The sequence below is a fragment of the Pantherophis guttatus genome, chromosome 6 (genome assembly GCF_059756535.1).
Source record: "Pantherophis guttatus breed Tessera chromosome 6, ASM5975653v1, whole genome shotgun sequence".
NCBI lineage: Eukaryota > Metazoa > Chordata > Lepidosauria > Squamata > Colubridae > Pantherophis > Pantherophis guttatus.
The window spans coordinates 58719477-58732300 of record NC_142068.1 but is presented as its reverse complement, the minus strand read 5'-3'; the positions used below and the strand labels follow the sequence as shown (position 1 = coordinate 58732300).

At 34.2% G+C, this 12824-nt stretch overlaps 1 protein-coding gene across 1 annotated transcript in view; it reads right to left on the bottom strand.

Annotated features, from left to right (window-relative positions):
• LOC117676679 (scavenger receptor cysteine-rich domain-containing protein DMBT1) overlaps positions 1–12824 on the bottom strand; it is a 93351-nt gene that overhangs the window by 70212 nt on the left and 10315 nt on the right. The window contains exons 6-11 of the mRNA XM_087872362.1: positions 12064–12102; positions 10658–10678; positions 8012–8059; positions 6293–6361; positions 3824–3889; positions 2308–2619 (exon numbers count right to left, since the gene is read on the bottom strand). Of these exons, the coding sequence (XP_087728488.1) occupies positions 2308–2619; positions 3824–3889; positions 6293–6361; positions 8012–8059; positions 10658–10678; positions 12064–12102 (555 nt within the window). The remainder of the gene's footprint in view (positions 1–2307; positions 2620–3823; positions 3890–6292; positions 6362–8011; positions 8060–10657; positions 10679–12063; positions 12103–12824) is intronic.

Here is a 12824-nt window from a genome sequence, read left to right as displayed (position 1 = left end):
CTTTAGGTGCATTTATTCATTCATCCAACTACCAAGCTACTTAATAGCATTTGGGCATGTACATTGTGAACCACATTTTCATGTAGAAAACTAATATTTATTAAAATAGAATAGAATAACAGAGTTGGAAGGGACCTTGGAGGTCTTCTAGTCCAACCTCCTGCTCAGGCAGGAAACCATTTCAGACAAATGGTTGTCCAATCTCTTCTTAAAAATGTCCAGAGTTGGAGAATTCACAACTTCTGGAAGCAAGTTGTTCCACTGGTTAACTGTTCTAACTGTCAGGGAATTTCTTCTTAGTTCTAGGTTGCTTCTCTCCTTGATTAGTTTCAATCCATTGTTTCTTGTCCTGCCCTCAGGTGCTTTGGAGAATAGCTTGACTCCCTCTTTGTGGCAATCCCTGAGATATCACTGCTAGCCCTTCTTTTCATTAAATTAGACATACCCAATTCCAGCAACCGTTCTTTATATGTTTTAGCCTCCAGTCCCCTAATCATCTTTGTTGCTCTTCTCTGAACTCTTTCTAGAGTCTCAACATCTTTTTTACATTGTGGTGACCAAAACTGGATTCCAAGTGTGGCCTTACCAAGGCATTATAAAGTGATAAAAACACTTCACGTGGCCTTGATTCTATCCCTCTGTTTATGCAGCCTAGAACTGTATTGGCTTTTTTGGCAGCTGTAGCACACTGCTGGCTCATATTTAAGTTATTGTCCACTAGGATTCCAAGATCTCTCTCACAGTTACTACTATTAAGTGAGGTACCACCTATACTGTACCTGTGTGTTTGGTTTTTCTTGCCTAAATGTAGAACCTTACTTTTTTTTACCATTGAATTTCTAGTGCCCAAAGTTCAAGTCTGTCACAATCCTTCTGAATCTTAAGCCTATCTTCTGGAGTGTTCCTGACAGCTTGGTGTCATCTGCACATTTAATGAGTTCCCCATCTATCTCCTCATCCAAATCATTGATAAAGATGTTGAAGAGTACTGGGCCTAAAACAGACCCTTGGGGTACCCCATTGCATACTTCCCTCCATGTAGATGCAGTTCCATTAAGGGCTACTTGTTGAATGTGGCTTGGTCAGCCAGTTATGAATCCATCTGGTGGTGATGTTGTCTAATCCACATTTTTCTATATTATCAAGTAGTAGATTATGGTCTACTTTGTTAAATGCCTTGCTGAAATCCAAGTAAATTATATCAACAGCATTCCTCTGGTCTACTAATTTTGTCACCTTGTCAAAGAATGCAAAAAGATTAGTCTGGCATGATCTGTTTTTGACAAACCCAAGATTAGTCTGGCATGATCTGTTTTTGACAAACCCATGTTGGCTTTTGTTATGACTTTGTTTGCCTCTAGTTATTCACTGATTCATTGCTTGATAATCTTTTCCAGAATCTTCCCAGGTATTGAGGTCAGGCTGATAGGTCTGTACTTTCCTAAATCTATTTCCACCTCCTTTTTTGAAGATGTGGACTACATCAGCTCTTTTCCAGTCCTCTGGTAAGGTGCTCCAGGATCTTTGGAAGATATAGTTCTATATCTTGTGAAATATAGATGTGAGCTCACATCTGCCAGTTCCTTCAGAACTTTGGGGTATAATCTATCTGGCTCCAGTGATTTAAACTCATCTGGGGTGGACAAGTGCTAATTTTCTTTTCTATTTTAACTTGTGTTTCTAATCTATTTTTTATGGTACTGTTTTTGATAGGTTGGACTGTTTTTTCCCTTTGTGTAAAAACAGATGCAAAAAAAATTAGTTAAATAGTTCTGCTTTCTCTCAATTGCTTGTCACTTTCTCCCACTAGTGGACCAATCTTTTCCTTGACTTTTTTCTTGTTTTTTACATGTTGAAAGAACCTTTTTTTGGGTTATTTTTGACTTTTGTCACAAGTCTTAATTCATTTTGAGCCTTAGCTTTCCTCACTTCATCTTTGCAGACTCGGGATATTTGCTGATATTCTACTTTAGTTATGTGCCCCTCATTCTACTTTTTATACTTGTCCTTTTTGTCTTTCAAAAAAAGAAGATAAAATCAGTCTTGTATGATGGTCTTTGACAAAAAAATATTCTGGTTCTGGATATTATAACAGCCTAATGTTACAACTTGTGGCTTTATATTCAGTTTGAGGACTTGCTCAGTCCACATGTCAGATGTTGCCAAGATGTATTTAGCCTAGGTGCTGCTTTTTCTTTTTTCAGAGATATGTACAACATTACACCTGTTCCATTATAAGGAAAACATTAAACATATTGCACTTTCTTTCCCTGTATGCTGTTGTATTTCAGATAATACGGAAGATACCTGAGCAAGAAACACCAGCATCTTCTCCATGGTTGCAATTATGACGATACCATCCTCCATGAGAACAGGCCTCCAATCTGTTTTCATTCCCTCTACAATTTACATCATCCAGAGTTATGTTTCCTGAGCCTTGACCAAAGTAAGCGCTTTGATGTGCTCTGACGGCACTTCCACAATCGAGTTGCTTGCACACAACTGTTGCGTCATTTATGTCCCAGGAGTCATCACAGACGGTCCCCCACAATCCATTATGAAAGATTTCAACACGTCCCTCACATTTATTTTTTCCATTGGCCAGTCTTACAGATTCACCTGAGAAAGATGAGTCAGAATCCATGTTTTTGAATGTGAAACTGGAAATAATGAGGCATTTGATACTCCAGAGATGAGCAAACAATTTTTAAAATTTTGCCAATGAATTAGGATTAGTATAAACTTCTGTTATAAACTTCATCATATTTATAGTTCATAGTATTCAACTTTGAAATTCTTATGCAGACTTACCAGGCAATTTTTCTGAGTGTGAAATAGCATTATGTGAAACAGTTACATCAGAGAAAAGAAATAAGGCATAAAACCTATAATTAAGGTAATTATAGTGGAGCATAATTACTCCCAGTATTGGGGTAACAGTACTACAGTCGATCACTAAAAATGTTATATACCGGTAATTAGTGAAATTTTCTTTCCCCACAGTATAACCCTGCAGGGTTAAAATATGCAGAGAAAAACCATTTAACCTGTTTCATATTATATTTATGTGAACATTTCTAACAGTATTTCTATACTAGTATTCGTAGAATTAATGCTAACTGATAACCTTTTAAAATTACTCATAAAGTCCATTTTCTTTACTGATATATCTTCATATTTGTGACTGAAATATGATCTTGTACTAAGTTTATATACATAAACTTCCTTCAGTGTTATACTACGGGGTAGGAAAATTTCACCAATTATATACACACATACTATGTGTATGTGTGTGTGTATGTGTGTGTATATATATATATATGTATGTGTGGTGTGTATATATGTATCTGTGTGTGCATTCAAAATTAATTAAAGAAGTTCATATGGCAAGTACATAGCTCTCTGTCTTGAAGAATGGATAGCTTTGGTGCATCTAATATATCCTTTTGTAGGGTTATATAACATTCTTATTTGAACAAAAAGTGAGTAAGATATGATTATCCTATAATTTGACAATAAATTAGTGCTGAAAAAGTATGGGAAGATACAAAACCTGTGTTGTCAGATATAACTTTAGTGATTTGTTTCATACAATTCTGACATTGATTCATGGAATATTATTAATCTTCTCTCATTTGATTGAGAATTATTTCTCCAAGTTGCTTATAATCCCCACCCCACCCCAAGACTTCCTACATGTTCCTTCCATTGATCCTTGTCATGTGAAGTGCAATAAGTGATGTGAATATAACAATTACTAGACTACGTTTTTGATCATTCATCAATGCATGATTATAGAAAATAAAAGTGTGAGTTTTCTTACCAGGGGCTTCTGTGACGACTGTTTTGACAGTTGTTTGGATAGCAGGTGGAGCTGGAGTAGATGTAGCTAAAAATGTACCAAAAAAGTCAGAGCATATTTGTGAGATAATAACAATGAATCCAGGCACGAAATAAATTGTACACAGTAAGTGAAACTGCCTTACTCCCCAGCATGAGACTGCAGATGATATCTTTATTAGTATGATCACTTACTAAAGAAGGATTTTGCATGCTAGACATTTACAATGTTTCTAATACGAAACAGCCTCTGTCATGACTTAATGAAGTCTTTTTTTCCACAGTGATATATCCTCAATTGGATTCCCTGAAAATGGCCAAATGACCAGTTGGGTGAGAGTTCCTCTGTCTGGACCAAGATGTCTTCAACTACTAACAAGGGAACCACGTTCCCTTCATTTATATGAGCTCCTAGGTTAGAGGTAGTTTTAGAATCATCCCACAAGATCTTCCATACAACAATGGTGTGCAAGAAGCCTCAGGACCAGCTGAGGGACAGGGCTGCAATCACTTTGCTGTTTAAATAGCAGTCATTTTGGATTTTATTTTTAAAACAGACAATAAGTAGTGCCTTTTATTTAATCAATTTGTAGGATAATTATCGTTATTAAGCTAAAAGAGTCTCTTTGCAGTCACAGCCTTTTACACCTTTTAGAAGATCTGCATCATTTCTGAGACTTCCTTATTGGTAAATAACAGGGAAGAGGGTTGCTGGACGCAAGGTAAAATAAGGACGAATGGAATACCTTTAAAAAAAAACTTTGATGGAAAACATAAGGATATAAAAATCTGTGGTTTTATTTTATTATTTTTATGTACTCTGTAGCTTTGGATTGTTTAGTTGTGGATAGCTGAAATTTTTCAATTTGTATGAATTCTGATTAGCCAGGAAGCATTAATCAATGTATAAAATATTTCCTCCTTGACTACAAGAGGGAACTAAGAACATGAAAAAAATATCACTTTATCAGATTGCAAAAGTCTGCTTGAGAAGTATTTAAATAAAAGAATTCACTTTGTAGTTCAATTATGTTCTAAAAATCTTACAAAAGCAAGAGGAACAAACTATTCAAGTAATTGGAAAAAAGATGACTAATTCAGAGATGTCATTATGTATAGAAAGTTATCAAATCACCAAGGCACTTTCACAATGCAAATTGTGAATTGTGCAAATACCTGACAATGCAAAAAACTTAACTGCAATTCTTGGAATATAAATCTAGTACTACTCTCTATTATGATGATGGTTTAATTACAAGCCTTCCAATGTAATGGAAAGAAAAATTCCAAGTAAATCTACAATTCTCAAGAAAACAAGTCTGGGACTTTTTCTTCATGAATAACAAGGTTGAGAATCCCTTGAGAAAAAGAGAAGTTTATAATTGCTTGATAGTTATTTCAGAAAAGAAAAAGATTTTATTCTATGAGGACAAGATGGAGGGAGTGATTTAATGAGTAATTGGAATTAGGATGGATTTTTACTGGTCTGATATATGTAATCGAAAGAAAGCTCTAGGGTATGGATTTGTTGTTTATAAAGTGGGTTTGAAAATGGAGTTTTTCTTCCTTTTTTTATATATAATAGTTGAGTAATTCCTAAAGTTTATAAAATATTATTGAAAATGAATTTGAAAGTATATATATATTAGGAAGAAATTTAAAAACATGTATTAGAATTCATTGAGTTTAAAAATATTTTTAAAGAAAATTTTTAGAGTTTTAAAATGGATTTTAAAAAAACTGTTTTTCCATTTAAGGTTAAAGAATTTGAATGAGCATAGTACCTTGTTAATATAAATGCTAATAGTTTATTAAGATTAATAAATTAAAATAGAAATTATTATTAACTTCCCACATGAAATAAAAAAGCACATATAGTTAAATTGACTGCTTTATTTCAAGAAAGGAACATATCTAATTTTGTTTCTATTTGGAAACTCTTCTTGGTTTTGTGTTTGAGATGGAAAAAAATGAAATTTTGATTTGCGGGTTTGCAAATTAGCTACGTGTATTATTACAGAAATGCCAATTATATTTGTAGTGTAAAAGCAAAAGGTTGAGGTGGTAATATTATTTCTACAGAGCTAAAAAGAGTTAGAAGTCAATGCTTTTCCTTTTTCCCCTTCTCTCTCACACTCTCTATTTTCCCTTTAACGTCCCCTAGTTTCCTTATTTTCACGTTCCTTTGTATTTTATATTCTGATAAAGTAATAACATTGGAATTAAAGTTATTTGTTTCACAGATTTCTGATGTTGATTTTCCAGTGAATAGACTCTCTTTCGGTTGAGAATTACTTCTCTGAGTAGCTCCAATACTTCTATTAAATGCCCAGATGTTCCTTCCACTGATCTTTGTCACATGAATGTGATGTGAATATAACAATTACTAGACTACGTTTTTGATCATTCATCAGTGCATGATTATAGAAAATAAAAGTGTGAGTTTTCTTACCAGGGGCTTCTGTGACGACTGTTTTGATAGTTGTTTGGATAGCAGGTGGAGCTGGAGTAGCAGATGTAGCTAAAAATGCACCAAAAAAGTCAGAGCATATTTGTGAGATAATATCAATGAATCCAGGCACGAAATAAATTGTATACAGTAAGTGAAACTGCCTTACTCCCCAGTATGAGACTGCAGATGATATCTTTAGTAGTAAAGGGCTTATATATGATCACTTACTAAAAAAGGATTTTGCATGCTAGACATTTACAATGTTTATGATACGAAACAGCCTCTGTCATGACTTAATGAAGTCTTTTTTTCCACAGTGATATATCCTCAATTGGATTTCCTGAAAATGGCCGAATGACCAGTCTGGTGAGATTTCCTCTGTCTGGACCAAGATGTCTTCAACTACCCCACAAGATCCTCCATACATCAATGGTGTGAAAGAAGCATCAGGAGCAGCTGAGGGACAGAGCTGCAATCACTTTGCTGTTTAAATAGCAGTCATTTTGGATTTTATTTTTAAAACAGACAATAAGCAGTGCATATTACTCTTAATCAGTTCATGGGATTATTATCTTTATTAAGCTAAAAGAAGCTCTTTGCAGTCACAGCCTTTTATACCTTTTGAAGAGCTGTATCATTTCTGAGATTTCCTTATTGGTAAATGACAGGGAAGAGAGTTGCTGGAGGTAAGGTAAAATAAGGATAAATGGAGTTTTTTTTAAAAAAAACTGCTAGAAAACATAAGGATATAAAAATCTGTGGTTTTATTTTATTATTTTTATATACCCTGTAGCTTTGAATTGTTTAGTTGTGGGTGGCTGAAATTTTTCAATTTGTATGAATTCTGATTAGCCAGGAAGCATTAATCAATGTATAAAATATTTCCTCCTTGACTACAAGAGGGAGCTAAGAACATGGAAAAAAAAAAACATGGACTTTATCAGATTGCCAGAGTATGCTTGAGAAGTATTTAAATAAAACAATTCAGTTTATAGTTCAATTATGTTCTAAAAACGCAAGAGGAACAAACAATTCATGTAATTGGAAAAAAGATGACGAATTCAGAGATGTCATTATGTATAGAAATTTACCAAATCACTGAGGCAATTTCACAAGTACCTAACAATGCAAAGAATTTAACTGCTATTTTTGGAATATAAATCTGGTACTACTCTCTATTATGATGATGGTTTAATCACAAGCCTTCCAGTATAATTGATATAAGAGTTCCAAGTAAATCTACAATTCTCAAGAAAACAAGTCTGGGACTCTTTATTCATGGATGCTAACAAGGTTGAGAATCCCTTGAGAAAAAGAGAAGTTTATAATTGCTTGATAGTTATTCCAGAGAAGAAAAAGATTTTATTCTATGAGGACAAGATGGAGGGAGTGACTTAATGAGTAATTGGAATTAGGATGGATTTTTACTGGTCTGATATATGTAATAGAAAAAAAGCTCTAGTGTATGGATTTGTTGTTTATAATGTTATTTGTTTCACAGATTTCTGATGTTGATCTTCTAGTCAATAGACTCTCTTTCAGTTTAGAATTACTTCTCTGAGTGGCTCCAACACCTCTATTAAGTCCCCAGATGTTCCTTCCACTGATCCTTGTCACATGAAGTGCAATAAGTGATGTGAATATAACAATTACTTGACTATGTTTTTTGATCACTCATCAGTGCATGATTTTAGAAAATAAAAGTGTGTATTTTCTTACCAGGGGCCTTTTCTGATATGATAGTTATTTTGATAGGAGTAGATGGAGCTAAAAATGCACAAAAAAGTCAGAGCATATTTATGAGATAATAGCACTGAAGCCAGGCAAAGAAATAAATACAGGGATATCTTTGGTAGTAAATGGCTTGTATATGACCACTTAGTTACCAATCAAGGATATTTTATACGAGAGATTTACAATATTTATAATATGAAACAGCCACTGTCACAACTTAATGAAGTATTTTTTTTCTCAATGATATATTCTCAATCAATGATTGTTAGATTAGTCTTTGAGATGATAGCCACATTCATGGAGCCACTGAACTTCTAGATGTAGAAAGACCAATGGTGAACAAGCTAATTATTATTTTTAAAGAAAAAAATCCAATTGTGAGTTATGATACCTATCATTGATGCTTAACAGTTTATTAGAAAGTTAGATTTGGAACAGAAAAAAAGAAGTTGGTTATTCACTGTCTCCAAAGACACCTGTTCACAAAGAAAGGAAATTTAAATGTCACTCCTATTGATTTTACCATTCTTCCATTTATCCAGTCTTATATTTCAGTGAGTAATTTATAAAAACTAGAATAACTATCTCTTCATCAGATTTAGAATCATCCTCATCGTCTATTTAGAGTCAGAAAATAGCTTTCTGTCGCTAATACATATAACTACAGAGAACACCAAAAAGGTAACAAACAAATCCTTTTTTTCCCTGATTGAATTAACTGTTCCTATAGATACACACACATACTTTTAAAGTCTGTTTTAAAGGGAAACCTTGACTATTAATTCCTAAAAAGCAATGTCTATTCTACTGTATATTTCTAGAAATTTCTGGCGACAAGTGTGCCCCCAGGAGAGCTTTCTCCTATTCTGATCAATTGATGGACTTTGACAATTGTTAACTAGGCAAATATCAAATAGCCAATCATCAAGTCATTTAGAATGGGCAGCACCATAAGATATGTGTAGCTATTTCTTCCACAAGGAAGAGACATATTCAATATTGCAGTCTTCCTTAACACGCATGGCAAAACAAAGTTCGCCATGTGCTACTCAGAGATTGCGATAGTTGATGGGAAAGTGGTGTGACTAATTTGCTGAAGAATCAATATCATTAAAAAGTGGGGGGAAGAGGGTGTGCTCAGGTCTTTTAGAAGATCAATATTAAAGATACACTTTAATTATACACATTTTTAATAATCAGATCAGATCAAATATTGCAGTGAGCAAGGACAGTATCTAAGACCAGATAATGCTGTTCCTTCAGGATGATTGAAAATTATCCAGAAGGCTAATAGGGATTATAGATCCATTATTGATGCTTGATTAGAACCAGGATTTAAAACAGCAGAGCCTTATGCATACCACAAGACAAACTGCTACAGATTCTAGATATAACAGAGAATTAGGCTCTCTGTAGAGTATATTTTCTTAGCTATCAGAAGATGAGCTGCTTTGGTCTAAAGAGAAGCAGAAAATGAGAAATGAGTGTGCCACACATTTGCCACTTGGTTGCTTCAGGAAGATGCCAAACTAACAAGGGGTATCTTCACAGAGAAGCAAGGTTTGTTGCCCCTCCAAATCCAGCCATGCATTCACATAATAAGACAACCAAATGCAATTCATATCCAACAAACAATAAACAAAAGTAAAATGAAGATTGACTCAGCCTTCCATCCTTCTGAAATTGGTAAATGAGAATCCAGATTTTGGGGGCAAATATGTAAATAACGCTGACTTTGTAAATCTCCCAGAGAGTGCTGTAAAGCACTTTGGGACAGTATATAAAAAACAATTGCTACCAACCTGCCTTCCATTGAAGACCTGTATACTGCACAGGTCAAAAAGGGGGCTGTGAAAATATTTACAGACCCCTTGCATCCTGAACATAAATTGTTTCAACTTCTATCCTCAAAACAATGCTATAGAGCACTGCACACCAAGACAACTAGACACAAAAACAGTTTTTTCCCTGAACGCCAACACTCTGCTAAACAAATAATTCCTTCAACACTGTCAAACTATTCACTAAGGCTGCATTACTATTACTATTAGTCTTCTCACCGTTCCTATCACCCATCTCCTCCCACTTATGACTGCATGACGTAACTTTGTAGCTTGTATCCTTACGATTTATATTGATATGGATTCTTTCATGATTGCTTATTTGTACCCTATGACTATCATTAAGTGTTGTACCTTATGATTCTTGACAAATGTATCTTGTCTTTTTATGTACACTGAGAGCATATGCACCAAAGACAAATTCCTTGTGTGTCCAATCACACTTGGCCAAAGAAATATTCTATTCTATTCTATTCTATTCTATTCTATTCTATTCTATTCTATTCTATTCTATTCTATTCTATTCTATTCTATTCTACGCTACTCTATTCCTGAAGAAAGAAATTCTTTTTTACTACTGAATATTGCATTAACAGTCTGTGGTTTAATAGCCAAATAACCGTATCTGATTTTGAGGAGAGGAATACTCTAGGACTTTTTCTAGAAAAAAATTATTTCTTCTGTGAGGGTGTTTTTATCAGTTATTTAAATGACAAAAGGTATCATTCACACAGAGTAACTAACCAGAAAGAATTTATTTTAAGACATGAAAAGGGGATACGGAACTTACCAGTTGGTTCTTCAGGACGAGCTGTTCAGAAAATAAAATTAAATAAAATTATATGTAAATGATATCACTTGTATTAATTGTCGATACTACTATAACCAGTCATTAAAAATCTGGTAGGATTACAACTAAAATGTGATAGTGAACTGAATTTTCTCAAAAACATGATGAGGGTCAGTGTAAAGTTCAGTGGAAGGAAAGAAAGAATGAAGAATAAAGTAACAAAGGCAGAAATATGGTCACGTACATTTCCCAATTTATAACATTCCCACAAAATAGGAATCCAATGCCCGACAGTTTCCATATATGATTTTGTTTTGGGATTAGAATAATGAAGAAGGCGTGGTCCTGAAATAGACATCTCAGTATACATATCTGCACAGTTATGTGCATCTGAATGATTGGCAGTTAAAACTCATTTATTCTTCAGAGTAAAATGGCAGGCTTTCCTAACAGGGATTTATCCAAATGGAATGGGGCCAACGTTCCTGAAGCAAGATAAACTCAGAGTTCTGTAATATTATTGAAATCTCTGGACCAAGGGTCATGCTTGAGTGTCTGTTCTATTTTAATATAACCCTCTTGAATTGTATAAATTGTTCTTAATTCCTCAGCAAAAAGTAAACATGACAATTTATGATTCATCACACAATCAGCCTGAATTTGGCATTTTTGTCCACCTTTCAAATCCTTTCCAAAGACTTGGCATAGGCAGATGTGGATGTTCGATGGTGTTGAAGATATTGTTGCAGGATATAAGCTGTTCCGAGTAAAGCTGACCTAAGCATAGCTCATAAAATTATCTGCTACAATGTCCTACCTGTCAATGACTACTTCAGCTTCAACCACAATACATGAGCACACAATAGATACAAACTTAAAGTGAACCGCTCCAAACTTGATTGCAGAAAATACGACTTCAGCAACAGAGTGGTCAATGCCTGGAATGCACTACCTGATTCAATGATTTCATTCCAAAACCCCCAAAATTTTAACCTAAGACTGTCTACTGTTGACCTCACCCATTCCTAAGATGTCTGTAAGGGGCGTGCATAAGAGCACCAGCGTGCCTACCATCCCTGTCCTAATTTTCCCGTTAATTGTACTGATTTTATGTATTCAATTCATGCTTATATTTATATATATTACCGAATATGTTCTTGACAAATAAAAGTAAAATAAATTTTAAAAAATAAAGCTGTCTTTTGCAGTTGACTGATGGTGAATTTGCTTCAGTTGTTTTGGGATTGCATCCAAGCCGTCAATTACTATTGGTACTACATTTGCTTTCTTTTGCCATAGACATTCTATTATTATTTAGTTGATTACTTAGTTTAATTTACTTATTATTTGCAAACAATAATTTTTAAACTTCTTGGAAAAATTATAGATTGAGAGTATAAACTTACTTGTGAGGTCAGCTCTTGGCAATGGAGTTGTGAAAGCCTCTGATAAGAAAAAAAATCTATTAGTCATTATTTGTAAAAATAATGAAGGTGGGATACAAATAAGTAAACAAATATCAGTTGTTTTCTCTGCTTTTCAATTGCTTTTGTACCAATAGCCATAGAAGCTCCTTCCAATTCATTGTTTTCTCAGTTCTCAACCTTACCAACTTTAAGATATATGGACTTCAGCATGCTGGCTCGGGAATTCTGGGAGTTGATGTCCAGACATCTTGAAAGTTGTCAAGGTGAAAAACATAGCTTGAAAGGACAGAACCATTATACTGAACAAAATAATTTCAAAATGACCACAATTAGCATAGATAAATCGTGAAAACATTCCTGTCCCTTTGGAATGAGAGATTTATGAGACCATAAAGCAGAGGTCTTCAAACTTGGCAGCTTTAAGACTTCAACTCACAGAATTCTATGCTGACTGGAGAATTCTGGGAGTTGAAGTTCACAAATCTTAAAGCTGCCAAGTTTGAAGACCTCTGCTACAAAGAAACAAAGGAAGCCACTTTTCAGTTTAGGGACTTATAAGATTCCTTTCATGAGACACATGTGAGTCTACATAATGAAGAGCTGAGGATGGTGTTGATAAAGGTAAAAGCAATAATTAAAAAACAATAAATACATAAATAAAAAGAAAACAAACAAACAAAAAATTTAATAACCTTTCCCCTTCAAATGGCATCTGCCATAAAACACTAGGTCTTTTTCTG